This window comes from Asterias amurensis, chromosome 15, assembly GCF_032118995.1.
Source record: "Asterias amurensis chromosome 15, ASM3211899v1".
In the NCBI taxonomy this organism is placed as follows: Eukaryota; Metazoa; Echinodermata; class Asteroidea; order Forcipulatida; family Asteriidae; genus Asterias; species Asterias amurensis.
This window is the reverse complement of record NC_092662.1, coordinates 13,635,104-13,659,567: the sequence shown is the minus strand read 5'-3', so window position 1 is coordinate 13,659,567 and position 24,464 is coordinate 13,635,104. Positions and strand designations below refer to the sequence as shown.

Sequence of the window (24,464 nt, the reverse complement as noted above, 5' to 3'; positions counted from 1 at the left end):
GGGATGATATTTGGCTTGCAGGCCTGGGTTCCACCAGAACCAATTCAGGTTTACAGAAGTACAAAACTTCATGTTAAGGTGACAATTTGGACAATTTACTTCTTTCAAGAAAATTTGAAGTATCAAGGAGGTTTTTGAGAAAATAAAAAAAAAATTGAAAAAAACCTGAAAATCATTTGCCTGCAATCTCAATGTGTGAATGCCCTGTAAAGTGGGGCAAGTCAGTAGACTGTAAGGTAGGCCTACCAGTGCAGGTGCCAAACTCTTGTGCGATGCACCTTATTTTGGACCACGTGAGGGCGCTCTCAAACATATTTGCACCACTTCCGGGGGTATATTCATTCATACCAAAAACAGGTTTTGAAGACTGGAACACATTACCACCACAGACATCATATCCACCACGGACAATAAGATCTTTATAGAGCCGTTATAATCCACCTCTAATGCAACCTAAAACTACAGCGCGACAAAAGTGACAAAACGCCGAGTAAAACTGTGCAGGACTAATCGCGTACACCCAAGAAAGAATTAAGAGCACCCTCACACAATCAAAAATACTGACTGAAAACGTTTGAAAAATTGTTGGTCAACTCACTGGAAGAGATCTCAAAGAGTAGGAGGGATTACTTACTGGAAAAATAAAGTAAGCAAAACAACAAAGGTTTTAACAAAATATTCAGATTTTTTTATTTGTTTTATTTTATCTCTTAACCTTTCAGTAATGTTGTTTACCAACAACAAACATTTGGAAATAAAATAAGCTGTTGTAAAGCTCTTTAACAACCAAAAGGACATTTAATATCTTTCTGAAAGTTTAATTTGTCATCCATCTCTAAGGGCAACAGCTTTTAAAGAACGGAAGTAACCCCAAAGATTACACAAATGCTGGAAGTACAAATATTAAGTCTGTCCCGAGCCAATATGGCTCATTTATATTTGGTTGCCTTGGCATTAAACAAGTAAAAATATTTCTATTCCCTCTGGACACGCTACCAGTCCATCGCAGGTTACTCCCAAGCTCTCGCTGGTACTCATTTGAACTCCTGGGTGGAGAGAAGCAACTATGATAAAAAGCCTTGCTCAATATGGCTCATTTATATTTGGTTGCCTTGGCATTAAAAATTGAGAATATTTCTATTCCCTCTGGACAGGCTACCAGTCCATCGCAGGTTACTCCCCAGCTCTGGCTGGTACTCATTTATACTCCTGGACGGAGAAGAAACTACGATAAAATTCTTTGCTCAGGGACACAAGTGTCTCAGGTCAACAAATGCAGGAACGTTCTGCTACATACTGGCTCACCAGTTAAGCCCAAATGTTTGACTTGCAGGATGGAGGAGTGTTGAAACTTCAGAACCTAGCACAGGCCATCAGAAAGACATCTGGGCCCAATATCATGGCTCTGCGCCGCAGAATTCTTCGCTTACGATCACCATTCGCCAAATTTCTGCACTAGAAAAAATGCCTAGTATTGTTGAACACGCATGCGCACAAGCATTCTAATACGTTTGATGTTAGGATGGAATGCCCTGCTACCGTTAGCGTCAAATCTTTACTTATGTGTAAGCGAAGAATGCCTAGTAACATGGAGTACGCATGCGCACAAGCAAAAGTTCCCTGCTAACCCGTGAAATACGCTTGACGTTTATAGCCCGGAATTCCCTGCTACCGTTAGCATCAAATCTTTGCTTATGGTAAGCAGAGCCATAAAGTTTGGCCCAAGAAGCCTACTACAAAGAACCAATGGCTCCATATGTTTGTTAGCTAGCTGTTTCCAGTTGGTTTAAAGAATTTTCTACCTGCTGGAGGTCAAATCGTAGACGATCAATCTGAGGAACAAAAGAAAAACAAGAAAAAGTTGATAATAATTCAGTCTACGAAGTGCACATATCTAGCAATAGAGAACCTTTCTTTCACAGTAAGAAAATGCCACCCCCCCCCCTCTTTTACCCCCAAGGCTTTTACCTTCCTGTCATTTGCCTCTTGAACTCTAAGCGGCGTTTTCTCAGTGTAATCGGCGCCTTCTAGTGTTTGCATCAAACTATCTAGACTCACTCGGAGATTCTTGCGACGAGTTGACATCTTCTTGATGGCTGACTTTACATTTACGGAGTCCTGTGTGATTTTAAAAGTAGAGTCACGGGAATATTTATTTGTAGTCCTTTATCTTGATGGACTGTACAGTCAGTTGAAATCTTGTATTCAGGGCTCGAGTTTGTGGGGGAAATTCCAAAAAACTGTAGGGCTTCTGGCTCATAATGTTTACTGGATCAGAACATTTATTACAAGACCTGTCACAAGAAAAGATTTGAACTGTTCTAATATAATTTTCATATAATATTAGTTAGTTTTTATCTAGCGCTTTTCATGCTCCTCGGTGGAGAGAACATCCCATAAATCTACTCCGCAGTAGAAAATAAAGCAAGACAGTTCTCTAAGAACAAACTCTACCTGGCAAGTAGATACACACATGGTGTTACCGCAAACCAAATATATAATAATTTGTTTCTAGTAATAACCAGTCAAAAAGAAAATAATGCAAAAAAAAGTTACTTTGATTCTGAGATACATTGTGCCTCTGCTGTTCATTGGAGTTGAGAGCCATCCAGAGGGAGGCGGTGCAGTGGATTCAAGGGCGAGCCCAGGGCACCTTGACAACGCAGTGAGAGTGTTGGAATAGCTCTCCAGTGTTCTCTGCACTGTGACGTCATCAGACACAACCTGCACTGTTGGCATTGATAACAAAAAATATGAAAAACATTTGTTAGTTCAGAGCTTTCTTGGCCTAATTTCATAGAGCTGCGTCAAAGACAGGTCTTCTCACTTGGTGTATCTCAACATATGCATAAAATAACAAACCTGTGAAAATTTGAGCTAAATTGGTCGTCGAAGTTGCGAGATAACTATAAAAGAAAAAACAACTTTGTCACAAGAAGTTGGGCTCTTTTAGATGCTCGATTTCGAGACCTCAAAATCTAATTCTGAGGTCTCGAAATCAAATTCGTGGAAAGTTACTTCCTTCTCACTACGTCACTTCAGAGGGAGCAGTTTCTCACAATGATTTATACTATCAACCTCTCCCAATTACTTGTTACCAAGTGAGGTTTTATGCTAAACATTATTTTAAGTAATTACCAATAGTGTCCACTGCCTTTAAGCACAAAGAGTAACAACGCTTGAAAAATGCCTCCTAACCAGCCAAAATACCATGTCACATGTATCATTTGTGAATGGTGCTTAGCAAACAAAATCTTTGTACAAAGGATTTCTAAATTTCAGATTGTCTTTACCTTTGGCATCGGCCATCTTGAATTGATAATCGGCTTGTAGAGATCGCATCGTGTGTAACGTCTCCAGGACTAAATCTACCTCACGCTCCAGCTGTGTGTCTCTTGCGGGATACTATAACAAAACAACTATCTTCTTCAGACTTGAAGGTTTGCATAGACCTTTTTCGCAAATACCCATTGCGCAAATGCCAACTGTTGAATAAGGTGCATTCTGGGATAGCTAGGGATCAAGTTTGATCCCTAGCTATCCCCGATGCACCTAATTTCACGCCTAACGCGCGCACCAAAGTATTTACGATAAGGTCTATGGTGGAAGGATAGACATAGAAAAATTATGTAAACAGATCTCTTTTGAGTGATGGAGGTTTTGAGAAGAACCAGTGCCAGTGCCCAATTTCATGGTTCTGCTTACTGTAAGCAAAACATTTGCACTTGCGGAAGCAGGGAATTATGTGCTTCATGTCAGGCGTATTTCATGGGTTAGCAGGAAAGTTTGGCTTATGCGCGTGCATATCCACGCTTCTAGGCATTCTTCACTTACCCAGCAAGCGTAGGAGTTCAGCGCTTGCCCTGCAAGCCGAGAATGGTGATTGTAAGTGCAGAGGGGGTAAGTACCATAGAGCCATGAAATTGGGCCCAGAGGGTCAACATTTCGGCAGTTTGGTATTTTTAGGAAAGCGCCCTCGATGGTACTTACATGTTCCTTACGTGGATACTCAGCCAGGCAAACGCTGGGACAGTCCTGACCTTTGACCTTGGGTAGTCTCTGATACAGCTCCTCGGTTAAGTACGGCATGAACGGGCTGAGAAGGCATAGGCCTGAGTGTACGCAATGGTAGAGGGTGTGTTGTGCCGCACGGACCACTTCAGGGTCGCTGGAGTTGAGCACGCCTTTTACTGATTCCTGAAAAGTGCGAAAAAGTAAACCAACTTTATAATTAAAAGTTTTTATAACCCTTTGGTTACTTTAATCCTATATAAATGTAGATATTAACAATAAAACCAATTTTTGAAAATTTAATTTCATTATATGGTAATTTTTGAGATATCGCCGAAAATCCAGAGCGGTCGTGTCCACGCAGGAAGATTAATCCGTATTTGGGATACACAATCTGAGAAACTTTCCTGACAGCAACGTTTCTCAGATTCAAATTTCAGTTAACAAAAACTGATATATTTGTCAATAATCGCATTACTTTGAAGTAAAAGGAACATTACAGAATTGGTTTTGCTAGCAAAAAGGTTGCTGGCAGTGTTAGCACTTTATGTAATCCACCATATACATAAACTGACAAACCTGTAGAAGTTTGAGATCAATCGGTCATCTGGGTTACGAGAGAAAAGTGAAAAACCAGTTACAAATTTTGCATTGCATTGATGGCAAAAGAAAAATGAATAAAACGCTCACTGAGCGATAAACTCCAAACGCGAAATTAGATTATTTATTTCTCATCAAATATGAAATTTTTAGACAGAAATATTTCAAGGGTTGTTTTCTACTATCAACATCATCATTAGACCGTGTAAGTTATTTCTCATCAAATATGACATTTCAGACAGAAATATTTCAAGGGATGTTTTCTACTATCATCATCATCATTAGACCGTGTAAGTTTTATGAAAATCTGTGATCTTCCTGATTTTTGTTTCTTACCAATTCTGTAACGTTCTTTAAATGATTCTCAAAAAGCTAATCCACCTCTTACCAAGTAAACATCACAGAATGCGTTGAGCCAGAATTCACGTATTGCACTCGTGATTGTTGGAAACTGGTACTCCTCAAATGCTGTATTGCACACATCGGCAGCTGATGATAACCGGCTAAGAATCCAGCGGTCCATGGGTCCAAGCGCCACTGTACTCTAGAATGAAAACAAATAATTGAAGGCACTGGACACTATTGGTAATTACTCAAAATAATTGTCAGCATAAAAACTTACTTGTTAACGAACAAAGGTACCCATTTACCCCTGGGCGGAGAGAAGCAATTATAGTTAAGTGTCTTGCTCAAGGACACAAGGACACAACAGAGCTTGAGTTCGGTGCTCTTATCTGCTTGGCCACGACACCCCAATGATGAGATCATTTGTTTAGTTAAAGGCAGTGGACACTATTGGTAATTACTCAAAATAATTATTAGCATAAAACCTTCTTTGGTAACGAGTAATAGGGAGAGGTTGATGGTATAAAACATTGTTAGAAACGGCTCACTCTGAAGTGCCATAGTTTTCAAGAAAGAAGTCATTTTCCACGAATTTGATTTCGAGACCTCAGATTTAGAACTTGAGGTCTCGAAATCAACCATCTAAACGCACACAACTTCGTAAGACAAGGGTGTTTTTTCTTTCATTATTATCTCGCAAGTTCGATGACTGATTGAGCTCAAATTTTCACAGGTTTGTTATTTTATGCTTATGTTGAGATACACCAACTGTGGAGGCTAGTCTTTGACAACTACCAATAGTGTCCACTGCCTTTAACGAGCTACTGTGATTACCTCATTGATTGGTAAAGGAATGTAGTCAGCTCCGAGCTTGCTTAGAGTAAACTTTGTAGCATTCCAAATCTTATTGCAGAAATGGCGGCACTCCAGAACAGTCTCTATACTTAGGTTGAGATCCTCCACTATAAAACAACAAAAATGTAAGTTTATTATGAAAAGGCACTGGTATTTACTCAAACAGAAATCTAGGAATCCTCCACTATTTTTACTTGTAAATGTACTTTTCGGCCTGCTTGGCCGCCAGTGCAGTGAATAAATAAATCTTGGTAACAAGCAAATGAGAGCAAGCAATGGCTCCCTCTGAAGTAACATAGTTTTTGAGAAAGAAGTAATTTTCGATTAAAATATTTGAATTTGATTTTGAGAGTAAAAACAGAGAAATAACATCCCTGTGACCTCTCACCTTGAGCTTTGTACTGGCACAAAGCGAACCTCAACGCATCCGTCCCACATTCAGGAATCCCGCTGGGGTAGTCCGACTCTTGGCCCTTGAGGGCGATAGTCAACTCAGGCTCGTCTAACTTGACTCCCGTCATTAACTTCTTGTGAAGATCCTGTATTTCAATTAGGGGGGCGTTCAGAATAGTCATTGTTTAAAAAATTGACTAGAGCGAGATTTAACATCTATTAAAGAGATTTAATCCCCTTAAGGTGATCCCCTGGCTGCCGCTTTCCAGGTTGTATCGTGAACATTGGTGTAATCCCTGGATAAATGGCAGTTAATGGTTGTATGGCTTCTGACTGGGGGACGGGCAACATAAAGCTAGATAGGTCATTTGGTAGAGCGCCTGCATGTTAAATATTTTAATAATAATAATAATTTGGGAGGCTAATCATCCTTACTTGCAGCTAATAGCTGAATTGCGAAGGACGCGACTACAAAGTGCTCGAGATGCAGGCATGCAAGGGGGCCTTTTGGCAGCCAGCCACATCAACCCACTATGCCCAAGGAGCACAGCCAGAGATCGAAAGTGTTTGATTTTTTCCGAGGGAGGAAACCGGATTGTCTGGAAAACCCTTGTGGCACAGCAGAGAACCAACACACAACTCAACTCACATCTGGCCCTGGCCAGGTATCGAACCAGGGTCACCTTGGTGAGAGGCGAGTGCTTTTATGCACAAGCCAACCATGCCGGAGGTCGTTGGTTCAAATCCCGCTCTAGTAAACTTTTCTTTGTTTGCCCCCAAATAATTTTACGGAGAAGTGTGAGAACAGATGTAAAGCTTGTTGAGTTTCTTACCTCCAGTGAGCAACCATGAATGACGTTCAGAGGATCGATGACATTTCCTAGTGATTTACTCATTTTACGACCGTGTGCATCCCGTACCATAGAGTGAAGATAAACCTAGAGAAGAGATAAACACACATGTCGATGAATACCGAGAACTCACTCCGGGGCAGTGATGTTAATAAAGTAAGACCCCCTCAATCCATTTAGACAGCAGCCGATTTCCTGAAAACTTTACGCAACTGCGTAAGTCCACTTGCGCAACGTTTATGGCGTAAGTTGCGCCATAAACGTTGCGCAAGTGGACTTACGCAGTTGCGTAAAGTTTCGTGAAATCGGCTGCTGGAGTGTCATCACTGACAGACATGGCACACTAGAAATATTCACTATTATTATTTAAAGGCGCTGGACACTATAAATAATTTCTCAAAATAATTCTAAGCATAAACAAATAATTGGGAACGAGCAATGGAGAGCTGTTGATAGTATAAAACATTGTGAGAAACGGTTCCCTCTGAAGTAACGTAGTTTTTGAGAAAGAGGTAATTTCACACTGAAATATTAAAAGACTTCAGGCCTGTATCCTTTTATTAGGCATCTGAAAGCACACAAATGAGGCATCTGAAAGCACACAAGGGTGTTTTTTCTTTTATAATTCTCTTGCAACACCAGGGGCATGTTGCCACCTACTCCTGGGGCAGAAACAGGGTTACCCCCATTCACAGTCTATAAGGATACGGGCATGTGGGTATCATTCACTACGGGCGTGGCCCACGCACGAATACTCGCTATGGTGAAAGAGCATTCTCAGTAGCTGCACCAACTTGCTGGAACACGCTCCCTCTTCACATCCGTGACTCATCCTCAATCAGCTCATTCAAGACTCAATTAAAAATACATATTTTTAGACAATGTTGAAGTGTTTTGAAATGCCTGTGGAAAGCGCTATACAAATGTTATTACTAATATTATTATTATTATTATTATTATTATAAGAGCTGTTTTGGGCTATTGAAGGGTAGGGATGGGGTACTGAATCTGTACAAACCTCAGTGAGGGGTAAGGTACAGAGCATAGCTATAGAATATAATACCTAGATCGGCCGCGCATACTGGTTCTTCATGGGCGCGCTAAAAAATCCAGTGCTGGTGGTAACACACAGAAAATGAGCATGGGAGATAGGCCTTTAACCACTATGGACGCGCTAAAAGTCACATGCTGTTACAAGATGAACGTTGGCGATAGGCGAATGGCTGCCCCCATGCCAGAACCTGCGTATGTACGCGCGGATGATCTAGGTATTATATTCTATATCTATGGTACCAAGGAGTTCCTTTGCCATCATGACCACAAGAGCCACCCAGAAGGGTTACCCCTTCACAGTCTCTAAGTAAGGATCTGGGCATGTGGGAATCATCTACTAGGAATCTGGCTATTAGAGCTAATTTGGGCCATTTTAAGGTAGGGATAGGGGACGGAATCTGTACAAACCTCAGTGAATGGTAAGGTACCCAGGAGTTCCTTTGCCATCATGACTATACGAGCCACTCAGAAGGGTTACCCCTTCACAGTCTCTAAGTAAGGATGTGGTCATGGGGTATCATCTACCAGGAATCTGACTAGTGGAGCTAATTTGGGCCATTTTAAGGTAGGGATAGAGTATGGAATCTGTACAAACCTCAGTGAATGGTAAGGTACCAAGGAGCTCCTTTGCCGTCATGACCACAAGAGCCACCCTGAAGGGTAAACCCTTCACAGTCTCTAAGTAAGGATCTGGGCATGTGGGAATCATCTACTAGGAATCTGGCTAGTAGAGCTAATTTGGGCCATTTTAAGGTAGGGATAGGGTACGGAATCTGTACAAACCTCAGTGAATGGTAAGGTACCCAGGAGTTCCTTTGCCATCATGACTATACGAGCCACTCAGAAGGGTTACCCCTTCACAGTCTCTAAGTAAGGATGTGGTCATGGGGTATCATCTACTAGGAATCTGGCTAGTAGAGCTAATTTGGGCCATTTTAAGGTAGGGATAGGGTACGGAATCTGTACAAACCTCAGTGAACGGTAAGGTACCCAGGAGTTCCTTTGCCATCATGACCATACGAGCGACCCAGAAGAATAGAATATCATGCCCGGTCTCCAACATGGTCGTAGGATAGTAGCGCTGTAAATCTGAAGTCTACAAAAACACACAACAACACAGATTGACTATTCATTGCTACTCGTGGGATACTTGAAATTGCACAATATTGTTAAAGGCACTGGACACCTTTGGTTACTGTCAAAGGCCAGTCTTCTCACTTGGTGGATTTCAACATGCATAAAATAACAAATCTGTGAAAATTTGAACTGAACGGGTCGTCGATGTTGCGAGAGAATAATGGAAGAAAAAACACCAGTGCCGCACAAGTTGTGTGCTTTCAGATGCTTGATTACGAGACCTCAGCTGAGTTCTCAAAATCAATTCAAATACATTGTATTTTAGTGAGAAACTACTTCTTTCTCGAAAACTATGTTTCTTCAGAGGGAGCCGTTTCTCACAATGTTTTTTACTATCAAAAGCCTCCATTGCTCGTTACCAAGTCAGTTTTAATGCTAACAACTGTTTTAAGTAATTACCAATAGTGTCCAGTGTCTTTAAGCCTTTAAGCCTAAGCCGGAGTTGTCTTTAATACAAATGAATGAGGGAATGAAATAGTGGTGGCGAGGTCTTAAACCACAGTTTAAATTGGCATGGTCCCATGTGATAACGGACCCAAGTTGAAGGGTAGGGGTTTCACATCAAGGCTGCAACCTTGCAAGGTTTTAAACGGCCGTTTAAGATCCAGTCACTACTATTTTATTTCCATTTATGAATGCAATAAAGATTACTAAGCTTGGGCGATATCGATTTATTTTATTCACGATATATCGCCAACAATATATCGCGATATTCGATATAATCGCAATTAATTGAATTTGACAGCATCAGTCTTCAACCTCCCAATGAAAGTTGTAGAAGAGACAGTCATAGCACAAGAGAGGTGTTCTAATGACCTATTCTTCTGGTTTTACTCCAAACCTATGGGGTGCAAGATGTCTCAGCTAGGAAATACATCGCGATGTTGCAATACTTAATCGGTATTGCGATATATCGCGATATATTGCGATATATCGATATTTCGATTAAAACCAAATCGATCCGATATCGAACTCGTTTCAGAATTAGTATCGCGATATTCGATAATATCGTGATATTGCCCAAGCTTAAAGATTACAGGAATGTTATTGACCCAATGACCAGGGCACTAATGTAAAACACATTGATTCGGTATTGTAAAATGCGCTATATGAGAACTAGTTATTTTTTTTACTTGATCTGGCCATCCAAAAACTGCAAACGGGAACAGGGAAGAGGAGAACCAAGTGTCTAAGACGTCAGGATCTGAAAATAGAAATTTGTCACTTTTTAATTTAATCCCGGTCGTGGTGCAGGGTTTAAAGGGAAGGATACATATATTTTCGGTAATAAATCTTAAAATTAAAGGCAAAATAAACCTCATTTGGTTGGAAGTATAGCAGCTTTCGATGGTATAAAGCATTTTGAGAATCATTTCACTTTGAAGAAATGTGGTAATGGAAAAAGATATTGGTTTTTATGCCCCAAAATTTGAATCTGTGTATTTCAAATAATGGATTATTCTTCCTGCGTGGACATAACTGCTCCGGGTTTTTGGCAATATCACAAAAATGCTACCACCTTTTGAAATGAAATTTTCACAGGTTAGTTTTATTGTATATATCTTTATTCATATAGGATCAAAACAATTGAATGGTTCCAAAAACCAACGTATACTTTCCTTTTATACAGTTGGAATCTTTAAAAAAAAAAAGTGATTTAAATATATCATTTGCTTAAAGTTCTTTTGGGCAAATATTACAAGAACTTTTTTACAGCAACCTTTATCCGCTCCCTAACTCGCAGCCAGTGAAGTTCTTTTAAATAAGGTGTGGCGTGGTCATGCTTTGAGGTCTGATAGACAAATTAAGCAGCCCAGTTCTGTAGCCTTTGCAGTCATTGGGGTATAGACTGTTTTGAAAACCCCTTTTTTGCTATGAAAGTTGCCATCTTGTAGGTCAAACCGTTCGCGCGTCTAAACGCCTACATCAATGGAGCACACCGCATTCCCGGTTTGATTTCTTCGCACATGCACGCACACCATCACGCACTTGCGCACAGACGCCATGTTGTAGGTCAGATATTTGAACGGTGGCGTCACATTCAATTTGGTCTATACCCTTGAAACAGCGGACCAGTCTATGTTGTAAAAAATCCAGCGAATAAACGACCTTGCAGCCAAATCAAATGCAACTCACCTTGCTCAGCTTTTATCATCGCAGCTGGAAGATCAAACTTCTTTGCAGCTTTTGATATTGCTTCATCATGGGAGTGAGCTGCAACCCAACGTACCGCCACCTTGTCCTTAGGAAACACCACCAAAAATCATGGGATAATTTGAACAATGAAAATTTGACAAATAACGGGACTTTGGTAATGGGTTTTGGTAATGGGTCTTGGTAATGACCCTGAAAAGTTATGGCAATAAAAGCTTACTTGGTAAGAAATACAACAGCTTTCGATAGTATAATGCACTTTGAGAAACTTTTCACCTTGAAGTACTTAGGTAATGGACCAAGATATTATGAACTCACCAGGTGGTTTGTCTCCTCGTTGGTGGTGGTTATTTGATAAACAGGAACCTGATGCCCCCACCATAGCTGTCTGGAGATGCACCAATCCCTAGTGACAACAAAAACAATGGTAATAATAACAATAATACTAGGTTCTTATACATGTATAGTTCTTTTTCTTTGCCTAAGGGAGTATCAAAGCGCTCATTAAATCTATTATTTTGAAAAGCAATTACATGGAGATAACAGGTGTAAGTCGTCAGATGAAAAGGATGTCTTTAATAGAGTGTCCACTTACGCAAATTTTATACACGTACCTGATGTTATTCAGCCAGTTGTACCATGTCTTCTTATGAGACTCTGGTATAATCTTCAGATCTCCACTCTCTACAGCAATGACAGCATCTTCGGCCATTTGTTTTGTGTCGACAAACCACTGAGTCTTCAACATTGGCTCAACAATGTCCTTTGAACGCCTGGAAACAAAATTTAGATAATAATAGTGGCTTCTTATATAATACTCATATCCGTCACTTCGTGCCACTCAAAGCGCTTCATCATTCGATGTATTTTGGGTCTATGTATGAAATATGAGACCTACTGTACTCCTTTTACATAGCACCATCGATGAGTTAACAAGGTGCTGTGACCAAGGTGCATGTAGCCAATCAAACCAGTCGTTGATTTCACAAAACTCTTCCTAACCTAAGACTAATCTTAGGACTTAGGACGAGTCCCAGCCCTGCACTGTAACATGCAGACCTTAAGATTAATCCTAAGTTAGGAAGAGTTACTCGTCCTAACCCGAGATAAGACGAGTCCTAACTCTTTGTGAAATCGACGGCTGGAATAACAAATAAACACTTTTCATAGACCAACTCGCCCGATCTATAGCAGTGTGTCCCTTTAAAGGAAACCCCTATCTAGACCACTTTGCCACAATGTGCCAAATTTACCTGCACAGTGGAATGTCCATTGGATGGTCCTTCGTTTCAACGAGTAATCCTTTTTCGGCCAATGCTTCTGAAACAGCTTTACGCGCATCAAAACGTTTAAGGCCCTGGATTGGACAAAGAACATAACAAAAAACATAAAATTAGCAAGTATTGTTTAAAGCTTTGCATGGTGTGGAGAAATAAGAAGAAACTATAAATAAATAGTCAACTTGTGGGTACACCCATGCGTATATCGCTTAGGGTGAGTGTTGGCTATGAAAAGACCTGGTTGGGTCTCGACGTTTCGAACAGTATACTCTGCTCGTCTCTGCTCATCTCTGCTATAAACTTAGCATTGCATGGTGAGGTATCAGTGTATATTTGGTTTGGGGTAACACCATGTGCATATCTACTTGCTGGGCAGATTATGTTCTTTTGATTTCATTTATATATTTATTTCTTGTTTATCCTGGGAAATCCATTCAGTAAGAAAAACTCACTGATCTCCCATGGATCCCAGCTAATAACAATCTACAGAAGTGCACTTAAGATAAAAGATTCAAAATTTACACAGAAAAACATTGCACATTCATCTAAAAAAACACTAGATCCAAGCACACATAAACTACAAAATAGCATTTTTAAATAGGACAAGGAAAATTAAAGGGGACAAAAATACACAGCCATTAAAAACACTCAATCAAATACAAAAGAAACAGAGAACTTGTCTTGTTACTTATTCTACTATCGCGGAGTAGATTTTTCAGGAATTCAGGTGACTTCTCATTTCTGAAAAGACTGGACAAAAAAAGAAGTATATTGACCAGGACTACTACTTCTGCTTAGTGGATTGAGGGAACTTCTCGTTATTAACTGCACTGCCGCGGCATGGGCTCTTTGTCTTAATTGATCTCAACATTTCAACTAGGCTGTTCTAGTCATTGTCAGAAGACTCATGTTGGTCTATTTATAAGGATTCAGAGGTTTTAGTGTGGAGTCAGTCACTGCTCTGATTTCTTCTTCTGAAAGGAGAACTGTGGTTGGTGGCCTCAGGGTTACTGTGGGTTACTGTGCAGGTTGCCCAATGTATCTGAGTGCCCTTGTAAACTCACTTGAAACTGTGCACACGCGCTGGTCATGTGACCTGTGTCATCGATAACGATGATAGACGGCAAGTTGTGGCGTTGACCCATTTCGTAGTCGTTGAAATCGTGGGCAGGAGTAATCTTCACAGCACCTGGAATTTCAGAGACACAAACTTTTTAATCATTTTCAATTTTGATAAAAGTCAAATTAATGTGTAGATCATCATTAGATTTTGGCACTATATAAATACTTATTATAACTATAATTAAACCAGTGATTAGATATTTTCACAGGTTAGTTTTATTGTATATAACTATTTTTATACAGGATTAAAACAAACGAATGATTCCAAAACCAGAAGGTGTAGGCTCCCTTTAAAATTTGTCTAACTTTTGTTTACCCGTTCCAAAGTCTTTGTCCACTGAATGGTCAGCAATAATGGGCAGAGGTTTCTGAGTGAAAGGGTGGTCCACTGATTGGCCAATCAGATGTCTGTATCTATCATCGTCTGGATGAACGGCCAATGCCGTGTCTCCTAGCATGGTCTCAAGGCGGGTGGTTGCTACGGTGATTTTTTCATCTGTGTGAGAATGCATAAAAAACTAATGCCCTCAAAAACAGCGTTTAAAAGTATTCCAAAGAGCTGTTTAAGCAGAAAAAGTAGCTAAGCACAACCAAATTATGCTTAGCACAATATGGTTACCAGCTAAAGTAGGGCAGAGATGGTTCTTGTGATCTTAGATCTTGTCTCTTTACCACAAAATTAAAAACTCTTCTCAAAAGTAACCTTTTGTCACAAGTTTTCAAGGACTAATTTGTTGTGTCAGTTTTTTTTGTTTTTTTTACTGCGCCTTGAACACCCAGCAGGGTGGATTTGTGTGCATTACAAGTCTTTATTATTATTATAACTGTGTAAGTACAAAAAGGAAAATGATGTTCATTGTTGACTTTGGTGGATCATGGGCAGACAGAAGCTGCGAACACATCGGTGCAAGAGATCAATAACAGGGTGGCACCCTGCTGCAATACCTGAATTGTGGACTGGATAAGCAAACAGAGTCAGGGTACCAAACTCTACAGGTTCTGCATATTCTGGTACTGGAATAAATGAGCGGCCGTTCAGTGTCTTGGTCTCGACCTAAACAAAGAATTAGTCAAGAAACAAAACTATTATTATCACGAATCTAAGATCTATTTGTAACCACAACTCCAGCTTAGGCTTAAAGGGAATGTTTACTTTTGGTCCTATTTAAATTAATGGCAGTAAAAACTTACTTGGTTAGAAGCAACCCAGAAGTTCTTCATGGAGCTTTACTGTTATGATTTTGAGTTAAAGAGCTCCATTAAAGATTTCCAGAATTTTCCAATAAAAATCCGGGAAAAAACCTCCTTTTCACCAGCGGTCATTATTACATTGCATTATTTGGGTCACAGGCAGTTAATCTGCCTGGGGCAGGCAGCAGCCCTACTGGTTTGTGCATGATCCAATTCAGTCCACTATTTGGTGGAGGAATTACATGGAGATAACAGGTGTGAGTTGTCAGAGGAAAAGGATGTCTTGTTAGCACCTTTCTTTAATGCAGCATTACTGACTTCTTTCACGTCTTTATAAAGAAAATAACAGCTCCTTTCTGGACCAGGGAGTTTGAGTGTTCTGATCTGTGATTTACCTCTATATCGGATATGACAGATTTCAACGAGCAGGACCAGTTGACCAGCTGAGTGCTTCGATAAATTGTTCCCTTATCGTGAAGACGAATGAAGGCTTCACGCACTGCACGGGCATAGCTCTGTAGGAAAAATTGGTAGAAAGATTGTATAAGAAAAGGAATAACTATTATATTGGGAACGGTATAAGATTAAAACGTTAAAAGTTGTAGGGTGTCATCGCCGAGCGGGGTAGAGTTCAAGTTCTGGTGGTTTAGTCATTGTGGTGTGTTTTTGATTGTGTACTTGAGCAAGATGCTTTACTATAACAAATAAGGCAGTTTCATTTCACGAAAATAGGCAAAATAATTTTAACAATAATTTGGGAGGCTAATCATTCTTCTCCTTTTCAGTTCAAATTGATTTTCCGTAATGAATGACAATTTTAATGAGTTCATAAAAATCTTAGTTAGCTTCACCTCATCCATGGTGAACTTAGCACGGTCCCAATCTAGACTGGCTCCAAGTCTCTTCAGCTGTCGATATATCTCATCCCCTTTTCTGCAGTTTCAAAAAAGTTGAATAACAATATGAAACTCCGTTTGACAAACTCTTATTTATTTAAAAGTTACCACAAACTGAGGCTTTTTATTCGAAAATGATTGGATCACAAAGCTGAATTTGACCAGTGAGTCCCTCTATAAAGGATTTTGATACCTTTTGTTTTTTGGCCATTACATGAATCCCTACTCACTGTGATTAAAGATGTATGTAATGTAATTTACCTGTAGTTTTAGCTTCATTAGTCATCAAGTTATTTAGAGAAAAAGGGAAAATCACAGAGCAATGTTTCAAGAGTCGCGTAAATCCATTGTATATGCAAAAAAACTTTGGTCTCACTGAGACAAAAATGATTTACGTGTAATTGTTTTTACTCATTCCTCATAAACTACAGCACCTCAGCACATTTTTAAAGGAAGCATTCTACTATCATTACATTTAAAGTTTATGGTAAATCTGTGAACGTTTGTGTTTTCTGTCGACAAAAAGTACACAACCTTCAAACAGGACTTCACTAAGTCTTAGTAATTCAAGATTTGACGGAAAAAAAGGACGTCACTCACTCCTCTTTCCATTTCCATATTTCTTGGGTGAACTTCTCCCTGCCGAGGTCATGTCTGGTCTTCTGCTGGCTCTGCCATAGAGATTTCTCCACCATGATCTGGGTCGCAATCCCCGCATGATCACAGCCCGGTACCCACACAGTAGGTCTCCCTTGCATTCTATTCCTGTAATCAGAATCAAAATTGAGGCATGTCATGGCCTAGGGATTAAGAGCACTGGATTCAAACTCTGGTGTTTCAGATCAGCCGAGTGTGGGTTTGAGTCCCAGTTGTGCAACTGTGTCCTTGCAAGAACCATGAAGCTTCGTCCGCCAGATGGGACATAAATCCGTTGGTCCTGTGTGTTGTGCAACACACGTAAAAGAACCCAGTGCACTTGATTGAAAAGAGAAGGGGTTCGCCCGGGTGTTCCTGGTTTGATTGGCAGCATATTGCCGCACAGCGCCTTGTAAACCATTACATGGTGCTATGTAAAAGGAGTAGGTCTCATAACTCAAACGCAGTCCCACATACCATGCACATGTAACAGCGCCTGGAGCGTCAGCACGTGAAAGATTTGTGTGCTACATAAGAGGCCACTATTATTATTTAATACAAAGAGAGGTTATCTTCAACACTTGGTTTTCAATTAATTAGTTTCCGTTTTCCTTTAGCAAGCTTTTGTACAAGTTAAAATGTTAATGATTTGGTGTTGAACAAAGAAAATTTGACTTACATACTAAGTGGGATTTGAACCAAAGCAATTTGATCAGTAACACTTTTCAGATTGTGTGTTCATATTAGGGATTATTCTTCCGGCACGGACATTCCCTCAGGATTGTTGTCGATATCTCAAAAACATGACAACCTTATGAAATGAAATTTTCACGTGATTTTTAAGGTTTACCTCTTAACGTATACAGGATTCAAACAATCAAATGTTTGGCTTTGACTTTGAATATATACTTGACTTCAAATATATTTTTTGGAGGGGGAAAATGTTATGAGGCTTACCATCGGACGACGCTATCCTCAATAGCCACCATGAGGGTATGTCCCAGATGAAGCATCCCGGTGACATTGGGCGGTGGGAGGCACGTCACGTACGGTTTCTTATCGGCATTCTTGGCATCCTAAATAATACCAGAGTAACAAATGAAAATGTGTGTCATTCAAATTTGTGGTGTCCGATGATGTGAACAGAGGACCAGTTTGAGTATGGCCCAACTAGTCCAGCAGCCGATTTCACGAAACGCTAGGATTTATCTTATCTCAAGTTAGGAAGAGTTACTCAAAACTTACTAAAACACAACTTATAACCCTTAAAAGGTTACAAAAAAGGGTCATTTCGTATCATTCTGGTTGGTCAGCCAAAATAATACACCAACATCATGTGGAAATATGCCAATTGTTCAGTTTGCCTACAATCACTGATAGACTGAGTCATATATTTGTCAACTTTGGTAAGACCTTGTTTGAATCTGAAAACTACAGGCACTGGCTTCCACCAAACAAAAACAACAACTTGCGGAATGCCAACAAAATGTGCCCCCCCCCAAAAAAAAATAAAATGTAGGGCTGGTCGTTGCAAAACAGTTCAACTGTGCATTTCATCCCTTGTCCAAGCACTCAACAATAGCTCTTGATTTTGTGTTCTCTCAGTTGGTAATGCTTTTGTCCCCATCCCTTCACCTTGTTCCTTGAATGTGACTTGCCGTGCAATTATTTGTTTTATCTTATTTGTCACTGGCACTAGCCAGTTTGCCGTTTTAATTTATAAAAACAAACTGTATTTCTCATTGGTTTTTCTATAATTTGTAACATTTCTATTTTTTATGAATTTCTGTATTATAAACACCAATTTTGTTACCAAGTAAGTTTTGATGGCAACAATTATTTTTGAGCAATTACCAATAGTGTCCTGTGCCTTTAAGCAGCTACATAAAACTACCTATAGACGATGTGACCTATGTTTACATTCAAACCGCCCTCTGTTGACAAAACACTCTATACGTCATGTTCCGCCGGGCACTGAGTTGCGCAGTCACAGTAAGATTGCGTACACTTTCTAGCTGGCTGCCAAAACACAAAGGTTTTGCCCGGCGGTATGCGCGCAAATCATGTTATGGTTTTCGTGTGACGTCAGAGGTCACATCGTCTATACTCTGATAGATTTGATTGATGTGGTTATGGAAACATCTCCAAACAAAAAAGGCTGAAAGTTGAAGGTTTCTTTACCGCCTTCTCCGGTTTGAAGAAACCCATGTTCTCCCACCATGCGTACCACGCAGACTCTACATAGGCCGGACTGTAGGATTTCGGGAGTGGCACACTGGTATCTGCAAATAACAACAATACTCATTAAAGGGACACGCTGCCTGGGATCGGGCAAGTTGGTCTATGAAAAACATTTGAAAAGCGTTTGATATAAAATACATATGGTTGGAAAGATGTTTTAAAGGCAGTGGACACTATTGGTAATTACTCAAAATAATTGTTAGCATAAAACCTTTTTAGGTGACGAGCAATGGGGAGAGGTTGATGGTATAAAACATTGTGAGAAACGGCTCCCTCTGAAGTGCCATAGTTTTCGAGAAAGAAGTCATTTTCCACGAATTTGATTTCGAGACCTCAGATTTAGAACTTGAGGTCTCGAAATCAACCATCTAAACGCACACAACTTCGTGTGACAAGGGTGTTTTTTTCTTTCATTATTATCTCGCAAGTTCGATGACCGATTGAGCTCAAATTTTCACATGTTTGTTATTTTATGCATATGTTGAGATACACCAACTGTGAAGGCTTTGACAATTACCAATAGTGTCCACTGCCTTTAAAAGTAGAATATAACAATCCACACAAATATGCCTCAAAATTGCACGGTTTTCCTTATACGTCGTGAACTAACACATTTAACTCGGCCATCACTGTATAGTGTTGTACCGGTACCTTTCTTGTCCCCTGGCATTGTTGGTATGTCATAAGTAATGATTTCCTTTGGTTTCCACGATCTGGCCGGCTGAGACTGAACCTGAAACAAAAAAATATGTAAAAAATAAATCAATACCAACATTATTTTTTTTTTATTTTGCAAAGAATGCTGAGTGCTGGAAGGGGTTCTGGAGAGAACTTGGTTTCTTTCACTATTCTCTCGCAACTTCGACAACCATTGAGTTAAAATTTTGACAGGTTTGTTATTTTGTGCGTAATACGTTGAGATACACCAAGTGAGAAGATTGGTCTTTGACAATTACCAAAGGTGTCCGGTGCGTTAATAAGACACTATTTTATTTCATAACGAAAGAAAAGGTTGTGGCAGGATACGAAAAACTTTTCATAGAATCATTAATAAAATGGATAAATACTGCATTTAGCCACTGACCTGCTGTATGCACTATAAATAAAACCAACCAATTGTACAATAAGTATCTTATCATACAGAAGCTGTGCTGGCCCAAAGCATCTCACACCTATAAATGAACCCACAATCATGCACTGGACGCTCTTATTGAATTGATCAACCTCTGTGGTAATACTATAGGCCCACAATCCCGCAATGGAGTCATAACATAAACTTTCTTTTGTAATGGTAAGCTCACCTTGTGAACAGAATGACCTTAAGTTGCATTATAAAGGAAACGTACTGTTATAGTATGGTTGAATGGTTTAGGACTCGCACAGTCCAATGACCAGAGATAGCCTACAATCCAGCAGTTTCTTTTGTAATGTTTAGCTCCACTTGTGAACAGAATGACCTCTCGTTGCATTATAGGGAAAGATACTGTTAGGCCTTTAGTATGGTTGAATGGTTAGGATTCCCACTGTCCAATGACCAGTGGTCATGCTAGTCTTGGTACAAGACGTTCTTATTGAATTGATCAACCTCTGTGGTAATACTATAGGCCCACAATCCCGCAATGGAGTCATAACATAAACTTTCTTTTGTAATGGTAAGCCCACCTTGTGGACATAATGACCTTAAGTTGCATTGTAGGAAAGGTACTGTTCTAGAATGGTTGAATGGTTTTAGTCCTTAGGACTCTCACAGTCCAATGCCCAGAGATTGACTGTCTGGGTTCTGCCCACAGTGGTCATGCTAGTCCTGGTACAAGACGTTCTTGTTGAGTTGGTCAAAGAATAATTTCTCTTTGTTTTTCAGTTGGTGTATCGTTTCAACCATTTAAATTTTTTGGATTTGAGCCCTGCGCTCACAAAATGAGATACCAAAAAAATGGGTTTTTTAAGTTTACTTACTGGTTCAATGAATTGTAACAAAGTGATTGTTTAAAATAAATATTCTGGAAAATGATTCAAAATTCCTCTTATTTTATTTTATCTGATTAGGCGTTTGGCCAATTCCGCCCGGAACATCTCTTTTTTTTTTTCTTTTTTTTCTCAACCCTTCTACCCATCGATTGTCCGCTAACAAAAAGTGTGCTTACCAAGCTCATATAAACTTGAAACTTTACATAAAGTTAAATAGTCATTAGAGAATTAAAACCTTTAAATAGTTATGTCATAATGTCATCATCAGATCTGAAATTATACAGAAAATCAAACTAAAATATTTAACAATATCTAAGGCCCCTTTACGAAACCACAGCTTGGCTACGCCGTTGGATTCAGCTCAGGCTAATGGTTGTTTTGACAATTGCATGTGTTTTGCGTACGCGCTCAGGGCTTCAGACATGCGGGATGGAGCTTGAAGCCACATCCAAAGCTGTGGTTTTGAATAGGGCCTAAGAACGATACCCACAGGCCTGATACTTCACGGAGGCAGCCTCCGTTGCCCCTGGTCATTGCCTTGGTGCCCTTGAAATGCTACAGTACAAACTTACAATTTCCTCATAGGGTGCCCTTTGCCGAAGAGAAAATGCCTTGGTGCCCTTGCCCATTCAAAAACGAAGCATACAGGCCTGTACCCACAATGGTTGGTTACAATCTATATCATTGGAAAGGGCTTTGAACACTCAACAAAAGCTACACAGAGTGTGACCCCATTTGACCTTGACAACAGATGTTGAACATTTCAAATATTCATATCTAAATAACTGGAAATCATTTCTTTAAAAGGTTTTACATCAGATTGTAGGTCTGTGTGCCAGCTCAAACTTATGCACACAGACAATACCAATTTGGTCCAAGTTTCTGGTCGAATTTGGATAATAAAAGCTTCCTATATTGTCATTGAACCGCATTACTGTGTATAAATGCAAAGAGCCTTGTGGCTGGCTGTTCTACTCTATTGATCAGACTGTTCATTGATTAGACTATTCATTGATCAGAATCTCCACGAGGCTCGAATTTTGGCATTAGGGTTTGTTATTACAAATATTATTAATGTGCTATGCTAGTATAATCTTTCCTACAGTGACCTCCAAACAGTCATCCATACTTGCCCCAAACCGCAAACCCCAGGTTTGTTTATCTAGTGTTTAATGAGCCAGTGAAACCGCAGAGCGCTCAGTGGGGTGCCTTGGGCACTGTGTATCAGACGGGAATACACATTTCATTGTGTGGAACCTTGTTCCATATGAACTCCCATCCTGTGGCCCGTCCGACAAAAATGTGACATCGGACGAGCCTCGTCCTGTGGTCTGTCCAGAATGAGTTTTGACAAGACCCCTAAACAAAGACACACTAGCTCGGTGGTGTGGTGGTATAACATACACATATACACATATAACTCGCAAAAGTTCTGGGCCCAATGCTTAATTCAGATCAGGGAAGGGTCACCACATTATTAAAATGCAACCGACCCACTGAACACGTGACCTAGTCACTAGCTAAGCTAGTGTTTGTCTTTACAAACCATTAGTATTGGATAAGCTTGGGCGATATCACGATATTATCGAATATCGCGATATTAACTTGGAAACAGTTTTTATATCGGATGGATTTGGTTTTAATCGAAATATTGATATATCGCGATATATCGCGATATATCGCGATAATCGCGATATATCGATATATCGATATATCGATAAATATCGCAATGTATTTGCTAGCTGAGACATCTTGCACCCCATAGGTTTGGAGCAAGACCAGAAGAATAGGTCATTAGAACACCTCTCTTATGCTATGACTGTCTCTACAGTTTTCACTTGGAGTTTTAAGACTAATTATGTCAACTTTCATTAATCGCGATTATATCGAATATCGCGATATATTGTCGGTGATATATGGTGAATAAAATAAATCGATATCGCCCAAGCTTAGTATTGGATGTTGGACACTTCGTACCTTTGCCACTTTGTACCCTAAGCCTGGACACTTCGTACCGTAACAAAATTGGTCACTTCGTACCGTGGGCGGGGTTAGTTGCGATAACGTAACCCTCCTGCCGATGGCACAGCCTGAGGCAGTCGGCAGGAGGGTTACGCTACGCCGTCGGCAGGAGGGTTACGTTATCGCAACTAGGGCGGGGTACGAAATGACCATCAGCTGAGTCACTTCGTACCTTCATAAACATGTAATCCTCAATAATTTAATGTTCGTTGAGATAAAAATTAATAATACATAATGAATTATAATTTTTGTTTGAATGTGAATGTGTGAAACTAATATTTTGTATAAGTTAATTACCGCCAAGGACAACATCATATGATCATCCGCCAATATTTTGTTACAAATATTTTAAAGTCAAACAATCACGAAAGCGTCAAAATGGCTCCTTCCCCAACAAAATAGTAACAGTTGGTTTGATTTGCTTTTATTTCATAATCATCCGATCAGAAACCAAAAAATAATCATAACAATGCAGAAATCCCGAATTAGTACGAAGGTAGGAAGTGTCTTCTGAGAAGGTACGAAGTGACTCGTGAGAAGGTACGAAGTGTCTTGTAAGAAGGTACGAAGTGTCCAGGGTACGTAGTGTCCAAAGTCCAGGCAGGGTACGAAGTGGCAAAGGTACAAAGTGTCCTGACATGCCTGACACGGATAACTTTCCGTATGGTGCCACCACCTTTTCACTCATTTTTACAAAAAGGGATATCTCATTGAGGTAAATTAGATACTATATTATTTCATATCGAATGAAAAAGTGGTGGCGCCATACGGAAACTTTTCCCCTGACACCATAGTATTACGTGGATGGCTAGTTTATTAAAATTCATTCCATAATAAATTGAAAACAAAAACATCCACCCCCCACCTTCATAACTTTTGACACACGAAGAAGTTCCTGTCGTTTTTGCTGTCTGCGTAACTTCTCAAGTTTTGACTGCATTCTGTCTGATTTGTTACTTGTGTTGTTTTTCTTTCTATCGGCCGTCTCCACAGTTGTGCTGTCACTACCGTGACGGTCATGATTTGCTGCCGCCCCGGTTGCATTATCTTCTCCCGTCCCATCGCCTTCCGCCGAGCCTGCCGAGTGTCGACAGCGCCGGGCCCGCCAAATACCGTTTCTCCCTCCAACATACCGGCAATTCAGAGACGAAATTCTCTGCGAGAAGTACAAAGAAAACATTTGTAAGCTATTTTACCTGATATTTTAGTTACATAGATCATAGATGGCCAAAAGAATGTAAACTTTCTGGTGCTTCAAGAGCGATCGAACTGACGATGTTCATGGGCGCCGCCATGTTTAAAACTACATCCTCTGTCTCTCATTTTGTGAAATAGTTCTTCCTTTAAAGTGAGTGATGAGTTTATACACATTTAAAATAATTTAAAATAATTATATGAACAATAAAAAATAATCATTTTTTTATTAAATCATTTTTAAACATTTGTTGTGGGGTGATTTTCTTTGTTTTAACAGTTGTGTTCAGACATCGTCAAAACCATTTTTCAGGAATATACTATTCTTAACTGTGTCTAGTCTGTGACTAAACTACTCCCTTCTATCCTGTAATTTGACTCATGCTTGAAATTGTACAGCATTTTTCTACACAAACAATTCTCGTAAATTTTAATGTAACACAATATTAATAACATCTTAAGCCCCCAAAATGAGACATAGTAATTTAAAAAAACTTGTTTTTATTTTAATTTCC

The 24,464-nt window shown here is 39.8% G+C and overlaps 1 protein-coding gene across 2 annotated transcripts; it reads right to left on the bottom strand.

Annotated features, from left to right (window-relative positions):
• Positions 1-724: 724 nt before the first annotated feature.
• On the bottom strand, positions 725-24,102 carry LOC139948505 (valine--tRNA ligase-like). 2 transcript variants are annotated; one of them, XM_071946671.1, is made up of 25 exons: positions 23,621-24,102; positions 19,417-19,498; positions 18,706-18,806; positions 17,482-17,600; positions 16,489-16,653; positions 15,844-15,925; positions 15,388-15,507; positions 14,747-14,855; positions 14,118-14,297; positions 13,744-13,868; positions 12,653-12,756; positions 12,014-12,172; positions 11,718-11,805; positions 11,382-11,481; positions 10,379-10,449; positions 9,079-9,204; positions 7,038-7,142; positions 6,200-6,350; positions 5,791-5,918; positions 5,000-5,155; positions 3,991-4,197; positions 3,294-3,405; positions 2,557-2,729; positions 1,969-2,118; positions 725-1,832 (listed from the first exon to the last, which is right to left on the bottom strand). In XM_071946671.1, exons 1-25 carry the CDS (start codon positions 23,933-23,935, stop codon positions 1,764-1,766), a joined length of 3,297 nt encoding a protein of 1,098 aa, XP_071802772.1. In that variant the 5' UTR covers positions 23,936-24,102; the 3' UTR covers positions 725-1,763. The 2 variants fall into 2 exon arrangements, with proteins under 2 accessions (XP_071802772.1, XP_071802771.1); XM_071946670.1 differs by having other exon boundaries at positions 726-1,832; positions 11,382-11,487.
• Positions 24,103-24,464: the final 362 nt, after the last annotated feature.

Excerpts from the sequence above, each read along its gene's own strand:
- LOC139948505 (XM_071946670.1), bottom strand. The coding sequence starts at position 23,935 with ATGTTTTCTTTGTACTTCTCGCAGAGAATTTCGTCTCTGAATTGCCGG. Across the intron at positions 4,198-4,999 it reads CATTCTGTGATGTTTACTTG|GAATCAGTAAAAGGCGTGCT; the intron begins GTAAGAGGTGGA and ends CGCACTTTTCAG. Across the intron at positions 2,730-3,293 it reads CAAGATGGCCGATGCCAAAG|TGCAGGTTGTGTCTGATGAC; the intron begins GTAAAGACAATC and ends CAATGCCAACAG.